The sequence below is a fragment of the Lonchura striata genome, chromosome Z, assembly GCF_046129695.1.
Source record: "Lonchura striata isolate bLonStr1 chromosome Z, bLonStr1.mat, whole genome shotgun sequence".
NCBI lineage: Eukaryota > Metazoa > Chordata > Aves > Passeriformes > Estrildidae > Lonchura > Lonchura striata.
In genome coordinates this window covers 17,475,126-17,497,158 of record NC_134642.1, presented here as the reverse complement: position 1 = coordinate 17,497,158, position 22,033 = coordinate 17,475,126, and the positions used below count along the sequence as shown (strand labels likewise).

The window sequence follows — 22,033 nt, the reverse complement described above, 5'->3', positions numbered from 1 at the left end:
TTTATTAAAAGATAAATGCAACTGCTCTTGTCATTCTTCCATTTAATGCACGGTCTTTTTCAGATAAATATTAGGAAATACTGAGCTGTCTAAAGATAATCCTGCCTCAGTTTATAGTGAGTTTGTCTTGTATTCTCTTTAGAGATTTGCAAAGATTTTTTCATTATGTCTGTGTGCACTAGCTTAAGAAAACTTTCTAGGACCTGTAAATATAAAGAATTATGGAACCTAGAAGTCTCAAAGTTCTTTTACAATTTTTAATTAGACAAATCGGTTTGAAGTGTTTAACATAATTTTATTTGTAAAGTGAAATTGAAGAACTACTTCTTGGAACAATGTTCTTATACTATTACAGAGTAGTGTTTAGGTCAATGATCCTCTTCAAGTGATTCAAGGGAATCAATCAGTATTGCTTGTATAATTCCTGAATACTACAAGCCACAGAAAATTACCTTAGAATTCAGGTTTCTTTTGAATGGGGGTTGGATTTTTCTCCTCTGTCCCTCAAATGTTTTCACAAGTTCTGAAAAACTCATACAAATTTTAATGGAGTCTTTTGAAACATTTAAAGAACAAATGTAACTTTGCAGACAAATTTACAGTGTTTTGTCTTTGAGTTTTTGTAGTTTAAAATAGGATGAAACTGGTATTTAACATATGCTTCCCCAGTCTCAACCAACTAATAGATTCGCAAACCCCCCCACTAATAGATCCCCACCACTCAGCCCCGTATTTTTAGGTATCTGCTGAAAAGGATACTTTCTTATCTTAGGTCTTGTGGAAATTTTTTCTTTCCAAATACTCATGGACTAGGACAGAGAATTCCGTCTCCAAATAATATTTGGTAACTTGTGGTAAATATGCAGTTTTTAACTGGTATGAAAACATAGATCATATTAGTGTGTTTGGTTTAAGTTTAAAATTTTCTAAAGAAATTTTCAAAATGGTAAAAATGTCAGGTAAAAAAATAACTGCTTTTTTCTGAGTAAGCATGCTCAATCCACGGTTGGTAGGCTAGGCATTGTGGTGCCACTGGTGCCGAAGTTCATAGTTGTGAATTAGTTTGCTTTTTCTTCTAGGCATTTAAGAGAGAAAACATCATTAGCTGTAACGTCTAGAGGATGCTATGGGCAGGAGGATGAAAAAACAACACCATGCATTTCTACAAGACGTCGTTCCACGCCTCGCAATTTAATAGGTTTGTCAACAGGCGTGTTTGAGTCTGTGATGGTTCAGGTTCTAAGACAAGAGGAGCAACTGAGAGCAAAAGAGGAGAAGAGGTAATAAGAAAAACAATTTTGTTTTAGTTTTAAATAGTTGACTTGCTAGTTTTTTAAAGAGGCTAGCTCCTTATGGCTTGTGGCGCTCTTGTTGTCTCAAGTTCATGGCTTCAATACCATACATCCACAAAGTAAAACATTAGTACCGCTTCTTTGAAAAATTGCGGAAGTCATTTAAGTTTTGAATTAAATTACAGCTGCTATTATTTTAGTGTAGCAAAAATATGTACCCTTGGACAATTTTTCATGCAATAATTATATTAAAAATTACCAGAATGCTTAGCTGCAGTCTAATTCCATGATCTTGTCACTGCTTCTCTCACTGATAGCCAGAAGCAAATCATCTCTACCAGTGCCTCTGCTGTTACCTCACTGATGTGGCATTTCAGCTTGTCAGTTAGGTAATAATTTTAGATTGTTCATGTAAATAATACTGAGATTTTGTGGTCGTCTGAAATGTAAGAGTTATATAATTCCAGGCAGTGTTCAATGTTAATACGTTTTACTTTGAAGAAAAAGTAAAAGCTTTGAAGTTTATTTACTTTAACAGTAATTTGAGTGACTGTGTCTAAAGATGGCGCACAATGGTAAGACAGTGTTTGCTTCAGGAAGCAAAATGTTGCTACCTTTTTTCAAAGTTTACAGTTTTGTAGACTTTTTCCCATATGTGACCAGCTTGCTTTTAATTTTGCAGGTCATCTTCATTTTTAGCAGATTTGAAGCTATACATACAGCTGTCTTAACTGACAGTACTTTTTTCTGTAGAACTTTCTTCTTTCTTCTAATCCACTAATCTTCTAATAACACTTTGCCAAAAAAAAAAAAAAATCAATGATCACTAGGGTTATTGTTTCTTTGGTAAAATTCTCTTGATTCTTGTTTAACTCTGTTCTAGAATTGATAACAATATTATGAAAAAGGATATTTTGATTGGATCTTAATTCATTGCTAGAGTCTATAGAACAATTTACTAAACAAAATAAAAGTTACGCACCTGTTTTAAGTACATTGCTGCAAAACTGTAGTAGTTAACTCTTAAGTCCATCTGGATATACTCAAAAGTCCTAGATCCTGGACAAAAGATGATTGATTCAACAGATTGTTCCACAATAACAGAAAAAGACCACAACTAGCTTGCTTCTTTACACCCTAGAATTGTGAACTGTACCACTTATTAAGCAAAAAAAAAATCTTGTCAGTGGTTAGCTGGTTTAATATTTCTTTGACTCTATTGACCTCTGCAAGTAATTTTGCTTCAGATTTCTTCTTTCAGTTTTATTTCTTAATTGAACCATGTTTTTAAAGTAATTTGGACCTCTCTGCACCAGTTGTTTCTCAGCTCACCAAAAATGTTCTGCAAGTACCTTTTCTGAGCACTCTTATGAAAAGGGCTTGGCAATTGGAAGGCCTATAAAGTTGGTTGCACATTTCCAGTGAAGATCACATTTTACCATGTATACAAATTTTCAAAGTGGTGCACATATAAATGCACATACTTTCAACATTTGAAAATATATTGCAAATTTCAACATTTGAAAATACTTTCAACATTTGAAAATATATTGCAAATTTCTAAACTTTTGGCTTATTACTAAAGTATATATTGCATTATTAAGAAGAGAAAATAGTTATTCTGCTACGTTTTTTTGTGTTCCTTAGAAAACTAATACACTGAGGTTGGCACAACAGAGGCACTTTTTGAACAATATGGAAGACTGCAGCCTTAGGTATTTTAGTTGGAGAACACAGTGCTGGTGAATCAGTTGTATTCGGATAGGCAGCATCTGTCCTTCACCCAACTTTAAAATGAGTTATCAGGAACATAATAAAGGGCTCAGTTTCTGGCCATCTAGTGGGCGAATTAAAGTGCTGGTAGCTGTGACTTACGCTTGTAGCCATAAATAATCTTAGTTAGAATGTCGAAGAGTCGCATACTTTCAGTCCCAGAAAATTAAGACTGCAAATGCAAGGGCCTTTCTATAAAACTTAACCTCTTGTCTAAAGAAATTGCCTGTTGAAGTCCAAGTTTGTATATAATTCTTTGCTGTAGATATTTAGATACTTTCATAAGACACAGGCATTTTGAGAATAATAAAACAATTTTACATTGTTAAGATAGCTAGTCAATGGTTGAAATACATGTCCTTCAAGCTAGAAGCCACTATCAGCTTCATGTTGTCAAAAGAAACATTTTAGTTTATCACTCTCTTTTGCCGAATTTGGAAGACATTGATGCTTTGAATAGATACATGGCATTTACTTGCTACTTGTTTATGAAGAAAAAAAATTGGACGTTTGCAATTTTGAAATAAGGATGTGTCAATTCCAGCAGGAGGTCACATTTGTGTTAGAGGCAGGTGATAGTTTTCACCAGTGAGAGAAGCTTCACAGAAAAAGATAAAAGAAGCTTAGGATGAGCTTTAAAAATGTTTTCTGTAAGTACAGCTGTATCCTAATCCTGACTTTTGGAATCTGGTTGTACCTTCAGGCAAAAATATTAGTTTACTAGTGCAGCAGTGTTAAAGAAAAATTACTTCTGTTGGTAACTTTTTATATTTGTATGAATCATGCAGATGTCCAGTTTTCTGCTTTGGAAATATTTTGAAATATCTTGTATCTTAGATGGTAAGCTACATGTAATTGGTTATCTGAAATGGAAGCATTTCTTTTTCTAACATGTGTTGCCCTTAAATTTTATTATGAATTTACAAATAAAAGCAAATAGAAATTTTCTGCCTATCATATGAGGTTTACATACTGCTGTCATGTTCCCTCTTGCTAGTGTTTTGTGTGGACTCCCAGATTACTCAGTAGTTTTTACAGGCTTCTGGTTACTGATAACCTCTTTCTCCAAAAGCATGTTATTTCTGCTCTATCCTGTATTTTTGATAGGGGGACCAGAACTGAATATGTCTTTTAAGGTGAGGGAAAACAAATTAATGTAATAACATTCTATTTTTGGTTTTATTTCCCATCACATTCTTCATGTGTCCTGATAATTATTTCTTTTTTGACGACCATTGCAAACTCACTAGTAATACAACTTTGGGTGGGAGGGAAAATGGCTGTTATGTGTGTAAATGAAGCACTTGGCAATTAGGCATGTATTCTTGTGGGATGAGGAGGGGAGGTACAAGGGAGGTAACGTGAGCCACATGGCAACCATTTCAAAACAAGATTTACCTGGAATTTGTTTCAGAAATTTTTATATGGCTGGTTTGTTGGAAATATTTAATCACGATTAAAAGGGATTGAGGAAGGAAGTAAATATTTTTTAATACCTGAAAGTCTAAACAACTCAAACTATTGATACATGCCAGGCTTTTTTCTTATCTTTTTCCCTTTTTTTAAACTAGTGGTGATAAAAAAGAATGACAATTATTTCCCATTTTGGTTGATTTGTTCTGCACTGCATAGTAAGACAAACTGAAGTAAAACTTCAGTTTTACTATTCTCTCTTTAATTTCGAGATAAGTACATTTGCCATACTGTAGTTCTGTTTTTTCCTCTCATTTCTTTTTGTTCACCTGCTATCTGAATTTTCATGAAATTTCTTTTAATAGGCAGAGAGATCAAGAAAGAAAAGAAGCAGAAGAAGCTAGTCAGAAAGAAATAGAAGAATGGGAAAAATCACTTTTAGCTCAAGCGGCACCTACAAGGATGGAGACAATGTGGGAGATTCCAGCTATTGGTCATTTTCTTTGCTTGGCACAACAGATTTTAAATTTACCTGAAATAGTATTCTATGAATTGGAACGCTGTCTTCTGATGCCTCAGTGTAATGTTTTTTTATCTAAAATAATGACTTCTTTGTTAAGTCCTCCGCATCGCAGACCTACATTACATCGTAGGCCTACATTTTCCTACAGGACTTGGGAAGCAGCACTCAGAAAGAAAGTGCAACACTGGTATACTGTTGTGGGGCAGACCGACAATCCTAATGGTGCTGCAGAAAAGCTTGGATTGTGTCCCCAGTTTTTCAAAGTTCTCGGAGAAGTTAATCCCTTGGAGGAAAAACCATTTCATGAGCTACCTTTCTATCAGAAAGTATGGCTGCTAAAAGGTCTCTGTGACTTTGTATATGAAACACAGAAGGATGTTCAGGATGCAGTGCTAGGTCAGCCTATCCATGAATGCAGAGAAGTAATTCTTGGTTATGACTGCTTGGAAAATGCGTATGTTCACTTTCCACAGTTCTGTGGTGCAGATGTTCGAATTTACAAACAAAAACCTTTTCAGGCTCCTGAATTCCCATCTCTTCCCATCAGAGTTAAAAAAGTACCACGTATTAAGCTGGAAAGAGTAAAACATGACTATGGAAGCAAAAGCAATGGGGAGGTCAGTTCTGCTGGGAGAGAACTGATGTGTCATTCCAAGACAGAAGGAGAGAGATGTATGGACATTGTTATCTGTCCAGAGAAAAGAACACGTTTAGGTAGCTTTAGAGTCACTACAGAGGAAATGAAGGTTGACTGTGAAATAAAAGCCTCAAGAGTTTGTGACATCAAAAAAACTGGTTGTTATAAAGAGAACTTGAGGAATTTGATTACTTCAGGAGAGATTGTGGATATAGGTAGTCACCCTAGTTCAAAAGAAATAACAGATGTGGAGAATGGACAAGGTTGCACTGAAATGGCTAGAGTAAGATCTGAGCTGAGTCCATTCAAGGATAACACAGTGAAAACTTGCCAAATGCATGTCAATGGCACTTACAATGAAAACCAAGGCAGAAATTATCATGAATCTGCTGAAGAAACAGCGCTAGAGACCTTACTGCAAAATAGTAAGAAACTAAATAAGATGCTCGCAAAAAAGAAGAAAAAGAAAAAAAAGAAGTTGAAGGATATTCTAAATGAAAATCTACAGAGAAAACTTGATGACTTGCAAAGAAAGCGTGAGATTCATCTTCATCCTTTCAAATCTTATAAATCTGAGATCCAGAGCAAGTTGTTTTTAATTAAAAAGAAAGCAAAACATAAGAAGCACAAGTCTGGTAAGTTGGCATTTTTACTTACAGTAAAAATTAGTTGTTTTCTTAATTGATAAGTCTACATTTTATATTGTGAAAAGGAGAGTCTTATTGCATTAGGCAATTCGGAGCTTTAGGGTCAAAGTTACCTACCCAATAACACAAGCATGTAAAATATTGGTTGATCAAACCATGATTCATTTGCAGAATGTATCCTTAGAGAACATAATTAATTCCAAGAGTTAATTTATTGCAAAAAATATTCAGGAGAATAAATGTAACTGACTGGTTAGGATCAGAGTGTCACTTGAAGGCATTTTATGGAATCTCAGCAATTGTGGAAATGTTTCTCCATTTTCTGGTAATATTATCTTATCCAAATTATGAAGAAACACAGAGTAATTACATGAGATGATGAATCTAAAGTCATTCATAGTGAAACTGTGCAATCTCAGGTCACCAAACAGTACTGTGTTTTTTGACTGTGGGCCTGAGTCCAGCAATCAGGATGCATAGGCATCAGAATTTATGCTGATGACATTTTTATTACAGAATTGGGCAGCATCTGGTTAAGTGTTTCAGGTAAGTGATACACAACCCAGATTTTGGTTAACTCACTGGAAAATTTCAAAGGTATCTGCAAAGAGTAAAGTTGTAAAAACCTTAAGTAAGTTCAAATTGCTCAGGTAGCTGTAGTATTTTTGATGTAATGTGAAGCAACGTAAAAGCTCAATCCTTTTGAATCCTGTGCTAGATTTTAGTGAATTCTTTCCAACATTATTTTTGATGACGGACAGGCTACTTTTCAGAACAGTGTAGACTGACACATAAATACTGGATTTCATCTGAAAAGCAGAAAGCCAAAACCAAGAATCTGAGTGACAAAAAAATGTCTTCTAAAGGTTAAGATGCTAGCCAGGGTCTGCTGGCAGTGCATGTAACTAGAAATCAAATTTTAAAGCTAAGAGAACAAGTAATATTTAGATCCTAAATATTTGCACATAACAGCCAAAGAACTGTCTTACTATTTAAATCACAAATTCTTCCTTCCAGGATATTTCACTGCTCAAATCTAAACAGAAGTTTCAAGAGTTGCAGTTGAAGTTCATATATGCAGTATTCAGGGAAATGAATGTATTTTACATTTGCCTTTGTGACTTAGCTGTCCAAGTGTGTCATTGTTTTCAGTCTTCTTAAAACCAAGCAAATTGGGTAACAACCCAAATGGCAAGCAAGGGCTCTAATTTGGAGATGTGTTGTCCTTTATATGTTGATGCATTTCCCATCTTATTCTGACTACTTCTTCATTTGACATTGCTGGAGAAAATTTTGCAATAACATTACAGCATTGCAAGAAAGAGCTTTTATTCCTATGGTTGCTAAACCTCCATTAGTTCTGTAGCTGCTAGGCTGAAATAGATAGGATTGGGTTCAATTTGTCCAAATAACTTGTTTTTTTGTAATGTTTCCTAATGTTTAAGGCTAAGTAGTATTTCTTAATGATTGTCTAAAATTAAATCTGTTTAGGGATTCTCTTAAAATGTAGAGCAGAAAAAGTGATTTAGTGAACTTGTTCTGAGTCCCCAAAGACATCTAATTTAAATCTGATCCTCGTCATAATAACTCTTTACAACATCCTTTAAAAGTACAGTAAGTAGAAAAGAACATCAGGAATGTAAAAGTGAGTACCTCTCATTTCTTTTCAACAAAATTCTACTTTTCCTGCTATTGATTCTCTTAGACAGCTAAACGTAACTGAGTCACAGTTTGTCTTTCTATTGAGATGATTTGCGCATTCCTGACTTGCTGTGGCAGTGGTACCCATAGTGAATATAGACTGGCCATGCAGTTTTTCCATCTGAAAACTTCACAGAAATATTGTGAGCAGAACTTACTGGAGAATACAGCTATGTTATGACCTTTACTATAGTGACAAGAGTTTTCTTACAGTTTATGAAAAGGTGTGACCACTTTACTGAATCTTATGTCTTTGAAACAAGGTGGTGGTTATTATTGTGGCAGCGTTCTGTGTCAGAATTATTAACAAAGTAGTACTGAATGTAATGGAAATACTGAATGTAATGGGAAGACAGTCAGAGCAGTTCTGTAAATGACTGCATGCTATGCATTAATTTTTAAATGTTATTTTCTTACTGGAGTTAGATAAGTTACAGTGCAAGGCACAGTGCAAGAGCATGAGAATCCTACACCTGTATGTTTGAAACAGAGATTGGATGAAATTCAGAAACATCTGTAAGATTGAAAAATAGAAGGGACCAGAGGCTGCTTGAAATAACTGTGACGTGCTTGATGCAGAGGTAGTAGTAAATGTAAATTGAATCTCTTTTTATTCCAGTTGATGTAGAAAACACCAATACAGCACATGATTTTAGAAGAACCTTGGATGTAAATTCTGTACTATATACTCACACTTTGGAAAATTCGTGGTTGTCAACCTGCTTGAAGTGCATTTTACTATATATTTTATTTTTTAGAGTGCCATTACATTTTGTGTATGAAGGCAAGCATTGCTTGGATATGAGAAAATTAATTCAACAGCCTGGCAGCAATTTTGGAGTGCCTGGTTTACTGTTCTTAGGAATTTAATCTTCAGAAGACTTCAGAAGACTTTTTGATATTGTAAAAACTTCGTTGCGTTGTCTAGCCTGTAGATAAAGGAACAACCTATTGATCCTGTTGAAAACATTAAGTGTGAGGTATTCCAGCAAGTAACAATGTACTCCATGCATTAAGCTTCAGTGCCACTGTCTTCAGAAACCACTCAGGTTTTATAGGGTTTTGGACATTATTCTGTTAATCAGCAATATTAATGCACTTCTTCAGACTGACTTAGCTCATTTGTCTATATAAAAGTGTGTGCTGTGCCAATAAACTCTATAATAATGCTTCATTTTCCATACTGTATCATGTTATATTTTGTGAAAGAAGAGCTGTTGTGAGCAAGATAGAAGAGTAGGATGTTAAAAAAAAAAAGGATATGTACAGTAGTTGCCAAATCTTTGAAAGACACAAAGTGTGTCTTACAAATTTGTTAATGGAAAGATAACAGGGCCTGTTATTCATTTTGAGAACCCTGCAGTTGCTGCTAGAATTTAGTGAAAAAACCAGAAATTCTTGCAGTTAGACAGGGCTAATTTAACTGTATTCTACCATGACAAATACTACTGAGTTAGTGTTTGATATTAAAAACATCTGTTTCCCTATCTGGGATAATGAGACTCTGCTCCATATCCAAGAAAAAGGTTGCAGTTTTATAAAAAGTAATTATTAAAATAAGATTTTATTTCAAATTGCACTTAGTTGTCATGTTATAATTTGAAGCATGAATTGACATTGCTTTTGTTCTTCAAGAAGCCACAAGAACTCATATACCAGAGTTCATAATAAAAAGTTTTACTAGATCTGTAAAAATGTTTCTGTTGTCAAATCACATTGATTCCAATGTAGAAGAAGTTATAAATGGGTTGTATTGTTCTTGCTGAAGTAATTTACAAGTTTCAAGAACATTTGTGGGGTTTCATATTTTATTAGTCTCATTTTTATGCCAAAAATAGTACTAGAAGAGATCTGAATTATCTCTTCGTTTTCCCTTCTTCACCCTTAGATGGCAAGACAAACTTGAGATGGCTTATGTTTTAGTTGTATCTAATCTCCCTAATGAGGTTTTTGGATGCTCCTAATTAGTGTTCAGTTACATAATTGATTGCTATTCACTGACAGTGTCTGTAGAATTTGTTTCAGCTGGAAAGGAAAACCTATGGTAGTCAGATTTCCCCAGGACCCACTGAATGTAAGTTTAATGTCTAAGAATTTTCACAGAGCTGGCTGAGTGGTTCTTGGTTAATAAAATGTTGACTTCCTATGAACTGCTGTTGCGGGTAAGATGCCTCATAGTCTCTTCCACTCTAAACTGAAACCAAACTGAGATATGGAGCCTTTTGGAAAAGACTGTGTGGAGACATAATTACTGATTATGGCACAGTAAATTGTTACTGGAATATCTTTAAATGTGGACAGGAAGTAGGCTGTGTTAAATTGAGTAGGTGAACTAAGCAGATTATGTATATGAGATTCTTCATTTATAAATATTAAACTAAGGTTTAATGAGGTTATACTAAGGTTCTAAGGTTTTTCTTATGGATTGCTTTTAGTCAGTAATTAACTTTATTTGTATATTGAGTACGCTCTGAAAGACACAGTGCACCATATTTCAAAAAGTGATCTAATTACTGTCAGAAACATTACTCCATCTGCTCAGGAATTAATACAAGCCTTTGAGATAGTTTCTTCATCCAGGATTTTGGACAAAAGATCTCTAAAAGACCTCAGTGGAGTGATTTGAAAAACTGCCTTTCACTAGTGGTTTTGTTATCCCAAGACAGCATTAATAGCTGAGTGTTTGTAACCAATGACATAGAAAATATACTTAAGTTTATTACAAATTTGCAAGTCTGGGTGCTGGGGGGTTATGCACAGAACCATCACACCTCTGGGTTATGAAACTGGATTTTTATGTCCTTACTAAAAATTTATTTCACCTGTGTAATACATATGAATTGTAGATAACTGCCAATTGTGAAAGATTTGGTTTGTGTTACCATTGTTTAAAGCTGAGAAATTATTTTTGGAAAACCAGGTACAAGCTTTTTTAAGAGGTAGAAATTATTAATACTACCACTACAACTTATTTCTAATATCAATTTTGTATTTAAAAGGGTGTTACTGAGGTAGAAGATGAATTTGCCATAAGCAGTTTGCTGTATATATTAATTCCGTCCCATGGTATGAGTATCTGTAGGGGTTTTTTTCATTTTTAATACATGATGTCAAAAACTACCTACACCTTAGGACATCTGGTATTCAAAAAATGCAACAAAGAATGTGACATTGCTCTATAAAGATGTGTGCTTAGCTCACAACAGTTACCAGCAATTCTGTAAGACTTTTGGTACATATATGTCAACAGATGTGCTTTGTGATGTGTCAGACTCTATTTTTAACTAATGAGTAAAGCTCATTTTCTTGTGCTTTTAGATGGGTTCTTTTAATTCTTGGTCTGTCTGTAACTCTTTATCATGCATCATGCTTTTCAGATGAAAGAGAGAAATTATATGAAGAAAGAAGTGTTTATTTTATTTGGGTTTCTAATGATTTATAATTATTTCTAAACTTTTTCCTTCTTTTCATAAGGATATGTTGGGGGAAAAGAGAAAGAATATTTCTGTTTAACTGTTACTTTTTGAATTACACTGCTCATACATCATATAGCGCTGGATGCTAAAAATAGTCAAGTAAATACTTGTTGAAAAATATGTTGAAAGTATTAAAGTAAAATGAAAATTCTATTAGAAACTTATTAAAATTTTCCTTTTTGTCAAGAAGCAAGACAATCTAGCTGCCTTATTTTTTTGTCATTTTATTTCCAGATAATATTTTTTAAAAGGGCTAAAGTAAGGTGCCACCATATGACCAGACATATTTTTGAATAATTTTGTCAAGAAAGCTTCTAAGCATCTACTTCAGTTCTTTCAATGAACAGCATTGTTTTCAGTAGTAGCATGCAGCCGTATTCATAAAGCATATAACAAAAATGTGTTCATTTTTGCCCGTTGTCCGAATGTTTGAGTTATTGTTCTAGTAAATAAACTTCTCTGCTTTATCACTTGCTCTCTAATGTGAAATATATAAGTATTTATTTTTAGTAGTTGAGCGCTCTTTAAATTTTTAAATATGTTTGGTATGGGTAATTTCTAGGTTGCTTTATTGGTTTTAATATAGTTTGATTTTATGTGGAGTTTCAGATCTAGATTCTTCAAGCCCTGTGCCTTGTCCCACAAGTGTGTTTATTTCAGAGTCAGGTAAGATGTTCAGGAAACTCACAGTGTAATAAACTGGAAAAATAGATACATAGGCATCTATGAATATTTGTTCTGATTCATCATGTTTACATGACTTACTGAAAACTGTCTCTTAGTTGCAGTTTAACTTACAAGTCTGTATGTAATTTGATTTTATTAATAAAGTACAGTGAACAGCATTATGAAGCTTTTCTCTTTTAATCTTACAAGGAAAAAAATCGTTATCTAAAAAAGCAATCACAAAGAAGAGGAAAAGTGTCAGAAAGTCTACCATACCAGAATTTCAGGTAAATTACTTTAATTTCTGTTTTAAGCACTTGAAATTTGAATGTCTATGAAATAAGTCCTTTAGGTTCTGATAGAGACCTTGGAAATACCCACTGAAGCATCTTCTAATTTTAAAGGCTTAAACTGATATTTTTGGAAGTACGTTTCACCTTCTCGTGATAGAAAATATTTTACCATTTTTATGATGTGCAGCTTGCACACTATTTTCAGTATGGTTTATGATGGCAGATATATATGTTACCGTATAAAACCTGTAAAACCTAGGACTTGTTAAAGACATTTTTATGGTACACATAACTGTTTGGGTTAAAATTTTATATGAAGTGTGAGAATGTGGTTCTTGAATTGAAATTTGTCTTGGTTAACTGAAGGACTTGCAAAAACTTTATAGGCAGCTGTGCTCACCCTGCTTGCAGCTGCTACTCCTTATCAGCATGTGATTTCTAGGCCTCTAGGACCTCTTAGGCTATAGAAAGCAACAAGAGTGTTAATTACACAGTATGGTTTTATGGTTCTGTAGTAGAAGTATTACAGTACTTCAATTCTAAATTGCAGTCTATGTATGAAAGGCTGCTTGGATTGTTGGATTGAAGTTTGAAGTTTTCCTTTTTTTTTTTTTTTTTTTTTTTTCTTTCTTTCAGAAGGCAATCTGTGAGTTTGGCCAGTAGGTTCACTGTTTTTAAGACCCTCACCCTGAATCAGTTCATTCCATCGTGATCATGTGTTTCAGATGGAGCTAGTAGAATTTTTTGTGTTAAAATTGGTTAGTAACAGTCAATATTGAGAGATGAGTGATATTTAAATGTACACTGATTTTATCTATATTGTCATGTTGGTGGCTAAAATGTTTTCTAATAGCTCCAGAAAATAGGCACATGTCTAGTTTTTTTTTTTCCAAGCACATTATCTGCATGCCATGGATATATACAGTTAGTTTAGAAATAATTCTTATATGATTAAACATCTGCAGTTAAGTAGTCTATCTAAAACTTAACCCAACCTTTTAGCTTTAGTAGATAAAACTTAAGTATATCTAAGTGTATACTTACCTTCTGTAAAACCTTATATTAAAATGTGCAAAATACTTCTGACTCTTTTGATCAAAGCTAGGACTCATAACTGTTTTAGGTGAGGCTCAAACTGATTATTATTGAGCAGTTTAAACTTATTAGGGAGTTCTCCAGCAACTTAACCTGTCTCTTCCAAGAGGTATGGCTGTTAGAAGAATTTGCAAATATTAAACCTTTTATATTTGGAATAATACTAAGACTTTTGGGAGTCTAGTAATTTATGCTTCAATATACTCTTCCACACATACACAAATGGCCAAATTTTATGAAATTGTATATTTAAAAAATATTTGGTAAAACAGTTTAGAGCTTACAGGCCCTGTGAGATATGATGGGAGGGCATAACCATAAGAATATTGCTATTCATGTCTATACGTCAGTTCTTTTGGAGTGAAAGTTAATAAATTAGGAAGTATAATATGTTTCATGTGCCTGCAGTCCACAAATGTAAAAGTGCCCAGCGAGAAGGCACTTTAGTTTATAAGATTAGGTTTTGTACTTAAGTGTAGATCTTCTGAAAATCACCTCTTGTCTTTAAAGCCTAATTAATTAGTACTGATAAATTTTTTAATATGTGAAGTGACACAAATAAAAATCAATTATTAGCAGAAATTGAGAAGGTAATAGTGCTACTTAATCTAACATTACAGAGTACATTTAAGTTTGGTAGCCAGTGCTTCACTTAGCCTTTTCTCCTTTTGCCTCATGTACATTGATACATAGCTGCATAGATCTACATGTATGGTAATTAAGGAGAAAAGGAGCATGCATGCTCTGTTTCAGTGTGTCTTTAACAATTTAAATTATATCATCTGTGGTTTATATTAAATGCATATCTCAAGAGGGGGCTATATGGACATTTCCCACAAGTAGATGTCAGTGATAAAAGAGCAGCTTCATAGGAAATACAATTATAATTAACAGTCATTACACAAATAACTTGAAATAAAGCATGAGACCCTGTTGAAGTGAGTTAAGATTCTACAAAAACTTTGTCTGAAGTTAAGGGGGCAAGGAAAGAGCATCAATGATCTGGGGAATACACTAGGTTCTAAGACACAGAAGAGTTCATTTATAAATTGATTACAAGAGAGTCCCAAGTTGGAATGGAGCTTGAGTCCCCTGTCTTGCCTTAAAAAGTTCAGGGCAGATTCTTTTGTCTTTTTTCCTTGAAGTCCTAGGAGTCAATGAGGATCTTTGAGAGATTACTGAGATCTGAGGTTGCATCATAACATCAAAGTTGAACACTGAATTTGAAATTTTACTGAATGTCTGAAGCTTCCACTTTAATTGGAATACAATTGGTATACAATTGAAAAACAGGATGCTTATTGCTTATGAAAAATAAGTCTCTATGTAGTTAAGTACTGTGCCAGATGTGATGGTGTTTTTGTTGCAGTTAACATTTACACAACTAATGATATTATATTAATGTAAACATTTACAGGCTGAATCTTTAAGCCACCATGTAGTGTTCTAGAGAGTAGGAATTAATCTCTCATTCTGTCTGATAATTCAAAATAGAAATTTTTTTTTCACTTGAGATTATTTTCTTCATGATAGGTGATTAGAAGACATCTTCTTCAGAAACCATATGTGAAACTACCAGCAAGCTATCAAAGTGTGACAAAATTATTAGATTGTAACATTAATCCCTTTTTTTTGCCTTCATATTAACTTATCCATTAAAACATACAAAGCAAGTTAGGAGGCAATGTCATTTGCAGAAAATTGAATCACTAAGTTCTATGAGTTACCAGCCATAAGCAAAGAACACTGAAGTATAAATAAGAATATCATTGGGAGAAATAGCATCTAGAGTTCATATCAAAATATATGAAGTACACAACACTTCGTTATTTTCATCACTGTTCTTTTCATTCTTCCTTCAAAACACTAGCTTCATTCTCTAAGATAGGAAATGCTAACCATATGAGAGAATTAGCTTTTTCCCAGTCAGTGTGCATCTTTATTTTCTCATCTCAAATCATACTGTGAATGAAAAAAATCAAAGTTTTTTCTTTAGCCCTTTTGATAGTGCTTTTCAGTTCAGTATTGGAGTATTTAAAACACTAAACTAATTTTGACTGTAAATCCTCCAAGGTCAGCTGCTGTTACCTTCCTTATTTTATCAGTAGGCAATTGACACACAGTTATGACCCTCAAATGTACATCTCATCTGATGAAAATTGCCAATTAGAGATTTGATTACTCTTTCCTGTCACCTCCAGCCCCAAGGCAATTAAACTTCATTTATTGGCATTGTTTTTCACATTGATGTAGTTTGAATTGGTCTCAGGAGAAAATAAAAAGCAACAATAGAATTTAGTAACTGAATTGTCAGGTGTATAGTCAAAAAATAGATTATAGTTGTGTAGGGAAAACCTTTAATTCATGCCTTCATTGACTTTTGTCAAGGACTTTGTGATGTACTTTTTTTGCTTAATAATATAGTGTCATAGATTTCTTCACAGGTCAGACACAGACAGTATTTGGCTTCAGTTTATATTTTAGGTATCTGGGACTCCTTTAAGTGCAGGACATGCATTTTGAACCTAATTACCCATAGAGTTACTACCCATTCTGTTTCCTGGGTTAAGAGAGATATCTTTCACAAGTAAATTTTGCATACACTGTCTGTGGCTAGACACTGGCAGTTTCCATATTAATTTGTTGTTCTAAACTTGATAAATATGAAAACGGTAAACTGTTATACGAGTCACTCCGTTTCCTCAATGATTCAACTGTACACAATGTTATGAAAATAATGGCACATGTGCACTAGAGTTTCCTGAAATTTACTTTGCTAAAAGTGTTAATTCAGTGTTCTGATAGATGACTAGCAAAAGTGCTTCTTCTAATACGAATTTGCAGAAAATCTAAAACTGCGCTTGAATTTGAAGTAAAAATTTGTTGTTATAAACTACTGATTTGGGAAAAATGCTTAGCAGTTGTTGGATAAAAACATTTTTGTGAGGGTGTGTTTTGTATGGGATTTTAAAATTTCATTTTCTTAAATTATTGCTACATGTTTTCAGTAAAAAGGAAAACATGTCCACCTAAGGGTGTTCAGAACAAGCAAATCTTCATATAACATAATCCAAAAGAATTTAACCTCTTAATAATTTTTAGGTTTTTAAGTCTTAACTTGCCTTACATGATGGTAAGACAAAATATACAGATCACCTTTGTTTGACAATTTTTTCAAGAAAATAGCATCAATTTTCTGAAAAAATATAAAAAGCTGATTTCTAAAGACAAGAATTAGAAGAATACAATACTTTTTCAAAACACACATTAAGTAGGTAAGATTTGGTAGATGACTAGGTAGCTGTAGAATCATCAAGGTTGGGAGAGACCTTCAAGATCATCCAGTCCAGTCGTCCACCCAGCACTACCCCTGTTAACCCCGAAACCACTAAACCACATCACCAGATCCAGATTCCTTTTGAATATATCCAGGTAAAGTTATGTTCAAGAAAAGTTGTACTGAGTGTAATATGTTATAAACACAGCATACTACAAAGCTAGTATACTTGTTTTGCCAGGGAATTTTTTGGTACTCAAAGCTGTTCTAAGTCATCACTGCACTTGTGACAAATTTGGTAGTTGTCATTCACAGAAGTTTTAAGAAAATACCTGCATTTTGAAACAAAATCTTACAGGTAGAGATATGGTTTATGTCTGAAGAACAGTAGTATTTTCTACTTAGATTTTCCTTTTCTCAACAAGTCCTGATTTTTATTTGGGTTTTTTAAATGTTTAAAAATACTATAAGAAAACACAAATCAAATGGTGGCACTAAGTATTAATGTGCTTTTAATTTTAATTAATTTCACTGTACAATTTCCAAGTCCCACATCACCAAGTGTTTGTGTTCATTTGTTTTTTTAGCTTATTTGCACTAATCTTGATGAACTCAGGGAATTAATCACAAAGATTGAGAATGAACTCAAAGATCTGGAGGACATTAAAAAGAAATCGGTATGTGACATGAAAAGCTTTCTCTTGTATTGATATGAAACAGTGTCAGTTATTTGCTGATGCCTGTCGACTGAATTTTTTATGCATGTCAATAACTGCATGAAATTTATTAAGGTTGATACCTGGAGACTGTAATCTTTCCTGTGTGTAATGCTCTGTTCTCAATGTTTTTATGATAAATGAATTCAGTACCTGTGTTTGCAATTCTCCATGCCAAAAGAAAATATAGATAGTGGTAATATCTTAGAATGAATAGTTCATCTCCATTAAACATGTGACTGTTTTGCCCTGAGAACAAGTTCTTACCAGCAAATAATTACAGGATAGAATTCTCTTATCTGCCTATGCAGTGTTGATCAAAATTTCTAGTGAGCTAGAATTCTGAATTTCTCTTTTTTGCATGTGTTATTAAAACTTACTTTGTTTAATATTTATTGAAGGAATTTGTACCAGAAAGCATATCTGGCTTTTGATATCAGATTGAGATACAAATTTCACCAATATAAACTGGATCACTGGGTCTGTGCGACTCAGGAATAACGGACAAGAATCCAGCATGCCTTTTGTAGAAGGCAGTGATTCTTACTAAAATGGTAGATGGGTTGAAATACATGAATAGTACTCATTGAAACAGCTCTCTACAGAACTCTTACTACTTTTTTCATTGTACTTCTGTTGCTGAACCTTCGGTAGGCACTTCTATGGTGGCATTTCTATGAAAAAGACATAGTTAGAAGTGTTGATTTTTCTGTTAGAAATCAGGCTGGTTTTAGTTCAATTGAAAGTTTATAGTCTCATGAGGAATTAATATATTCTTAAGTTATTTAAGTAGGGGAGAGGGCTGTGGTAGAAGAGAGACAAATAAGTTAGGATTCTGAAAGACAACTATCAGTGAACTTAGCATAATTGTTAATGTAGGCAAAGGAGTAATACTAGCCTAATCTTGAAATTATTTTGTTGTAGCTAAATTGAAAACTGGTTTTATCACAAGAATGCCAAGAGGTTGTCAGAAAGGCTATGTCAGCAATAGGCTAAAACCCCAAAAATAGCATATAGAGTATATTGATCTGCTGCAGCGTATTAGTAATCTTATTGTAGGTGACACTTTCAGTCTACTAGTAAAACTGCAGAAACATTACTTCTTCAAGGGTAGACAAATGCTGAATATGTCATAATTGCACTGTAAACTTAAATCTGATGATGTCATTATCTAAGTAAGTTGCATGACTTAAGCAGGAATAATATGTTTAGTTCTAATTGCACCGTCTCAAAAAACCCAAACAGTTAAGTACAGGGGAATCAAGATACAATTAATTCAGCATTCAGTAGTTAGGTAAGGACAATCTTTTGTTGTGTCTTTATAGACCTAGCAAATAATGACTCTGTGTCTCTAAACAATTGTGTTGTTAGAAATTTTATGTAAAGAAAAAGGGTTAATTGCTGAAGAAGTGGTTATAAGGAAACAGTAAAATGAGAAAATGGTTTTGGAAAAAATATTTACCTGGGAAGTGTTATATTTACCTTTTAAAAATTCAAATAGGAAAGTATTAAATTAGGTGAATAGTTATAAAATTGAACTTGTTAAAATGAAGTTTAGCTTTGTAAGGAAAGTAATTAAGATTTCATTTTTGAAGTCTAATACCATGTGTCATTATGTTTGATGTTTGAAAAACTGGAGAAAATGCAGACTTTCATTCTTCAGCTCTGACCAATGATAGTGGCAGTATCAGAAGCATCCAGAATTGAGTTTGTCCCATTTTTTGAAGTGCATATTCTAAATAAAACAATTTTGTAATTTGATAATGGAAATTTGACATAATGTGAAAGTTTATTTTAATGATCGCACTTACATGCTGTTCATTGACTTCTTTCTTGTTTTAAGTGAAAGATGATGATATTCTTACTACTTCATGGTAATTTCTTATTGATTTTTTTTTCCAATAATGACCTGAGTGAAGCTGTAGGAATCTTTCTTCTTCACAACTAACCTTCTTGGTAATTTCAGTTGTAGTAGTTGCTAACACATGCTACTGAGAAAAACCTGCAAGGCAAGCTTTACTGTTGTGTTAAATGCAAACATATTTTAGAAGTACAGCTTATTTAACTTTAAATTGAGACTCAAGTATAACCTTTTCTTAGTTGTAACCTCCCTTTTGTTACATTGAAGACCATTCTAGAGTATGTAAAAGGAGTTCATTCTTCAGAACATTCAGAAGTAATGGAGACTATAATGAAAGAGCTGAACTACAGGGCCTTTTTAGTATGAGTAAACCTACACTGTTTTCCCTCATTTTTTGTAGGTAGTTGGACTGGCTGTATATGATACTTTTCACAACATCAACTTGAGATAATAAATCACATGACAGATTTTTGTTCGGCAAGTTAAAATAAAATTAGAATAGGGTTGTGTAATAGGAAGTGATGGATAATTTTAAGCTTGGGCATTTCTACAAGTTTCTTTTACAACAATGAAATAGTAAACCTGTTGGAAAGTATTTTCACTGTTTGGTTGATTAAAACAGTTTGGTTCTCTACTTTTATACCTATATTGTCATTTGAATTAGCTATAGGTAGTATTTTTACTTTGAAAAAGCCTCGTGCTTTTTCTTGATTCATGGAGATTTTGTTACACCTATTATGAGATTTGCTCAGTGCTAGTTTGCTGTGTCTGTTTAGAGTGGAAAGTTAAATTTTACCTAAGTTCTTTAATTTTGAAGAGTTCAACTCTGTACTTGACCTCCAGACACAGTTCTGAAGCAATGCTGCAATTTCACATATGCTTTCAACTGCATTAGCCAAAACTGCTGCCAAATAAATAGTTCCTACTCCTTGTGTTTCTGGAAGCTTCTGTTTTCTGGGCCATCCCATGCAAGAGGCTAGCAGAATTTTGTTGCATGGTTAGAGTTAGAGTGTGATAAGCCCAACTACTTATTTCTGCTGGTGAATTCTTTGTAAGCCAGACCAGTTTTCTAATGCAGTTTATCATGGAGTTGCACAAATACCTGTGCTTCTATTCTGCTACAGGTTAAGTGGTCATTGTAAGAACAGAAATGTCCATCTGCAGGCAAAAGAAAATGGGACTGATTTTGAAGTTGTATTATTACAAGGGTGCTCAAAAAGTCTGTTCCTTCATCTCCTGAACAATTCCTCTCCTTACCACATATTACATATCCAGAGAGAGAGAAATCAGTTGGATTTGCTATTGTACCTGACTTAAACATTAGGAAATAAAGGAAGGAAATATAAATATAAGGAAATAAGAATGTGAAAAGTGCAGAAAGGGGACTTAAAGGAATTAAAATTTAATGGTTTGTGCACTGCCTAGTGAAAGGCTGATACCTTAAGTAATGTCTGAACTATTAGAAGACTTATTCAGTCTTCTAGCTCATGTATATTGCTTAGGACATGTGAAGCTGCATCCTTTAATTTTAAAAACTGTAGTAAAGGTTGAATCAATAGAAAAAGCCCAGAATTTACAGCAATGAAAATTAATTTCTGGTAGAAATTAGGTCTCTTTTGGTGCTAATACTTATATAGATAAGGTGTGGGTAAAATTACAAGCTGTCAGTAAAGTAGAAGAACATACTGGCTAAAAATTCTATTGATGTTTTATTGAATTTTTAGCTCTTGTTTGTTTTATGAGAATATAGACTGCATATATAATATTCATGGCCATTTGTTGAATGTGAGCTCCTAGAAATTTTCTATAACTAGCAGATCGACCAAGATATGCAAAGTAGCTTAATTCCACACCTGCAGTGGTATTGCTGAAAAAATTTTTACAAACACACATGATAGGGAAGCATTTTGCTAGTATATTTAAGATCTCATAAAGACTTCAATCTAATATAGAAAATTTCTTTTATGAGAAGAGGCAGTAAAGTAATGCATTCTGTCGGATCAGTATACAGGATAACAACTATGAGTCTCTGGCATTTTGGAACCCACTTTTCCCTAGGACTTCTCTGTCTGGTCAGATCAGTGGGACTTGCAGTGTGAATGGAAATCTTCTTACTACCTTTCAGATAATCTGCCTCTCATGTGATATGAAGGATTTTTTTTGTGTGCGTGAAACTGTTAATTAAGCTGCTTAGTTGGTCAGTTGTATGTACTTAACTGTTGCATATCATAGCAGCAGTTTTTTATTATTATTATTTTTTCAAACCCTACTGGACATTGTGTAGTATGAAAGTGACAGGACTGCAGGTGCTTGCTTATAAGAAGATGCTAGCTGAATTTTCAGTAAAATTAATGGAGTTTTTAACATGAACATGGAAAGATTTCTTGTTTACTGATATGCAAGACTTTATTTTGGTCGCACTGTTAGATTTGAATCATGCACTCTAAGCCTGATGGATAAATGCATAGCGTGTAGGGGGCAAGAAGGGAGACTGGAGCCCAGGATTCCCACAGTTTAGCTGAGAAGGTTAAAATGAATAATGGGCAGTACCTTCCTGAGAAGGGGAGAGTGCATCGTCTCTAGAGAGAGAGAAAAGTCAGACAAAGGTTAAGGGACAGAGAATTACTTAGTCAAAGGACCCCAGCCAAGGTAACAACTAATTG

The 22,033-nt window shown here is 33.7% G+C and overlaps 1 protein-coding gene across 1 annotated transcript in view; it reads left to right on the top strand.

Moving 5' to 3' along the window:
* BRD10 (bromodomain containing 10) overlaps positions 1–22,033 on the top strand; it is a 48,944-nt gene that overhangs the window by 1,710 nt on the left and 25,201 nt on the right. Inside the window, exons 2-5 of the mRNA XM_021531693.3 lie at positions 1,080–1,280; positions 4,844–6,273; positions 12,339–12,415; positions 17,381–17,470. Of these exons, the coding sequence (XP_021387368.2) occupies positions 1,080–1,280; positions 4,844–6,273; positions 12,339–12,415; positions 17,381–17,470 (1,798 nt within the window). The remainder of the gene's footprint in view (positions 1–1,079; positions 1,281–4,843; positions 6,274–12,338; positions 12,416–17,380; positions 17,471–22,033) is intronic.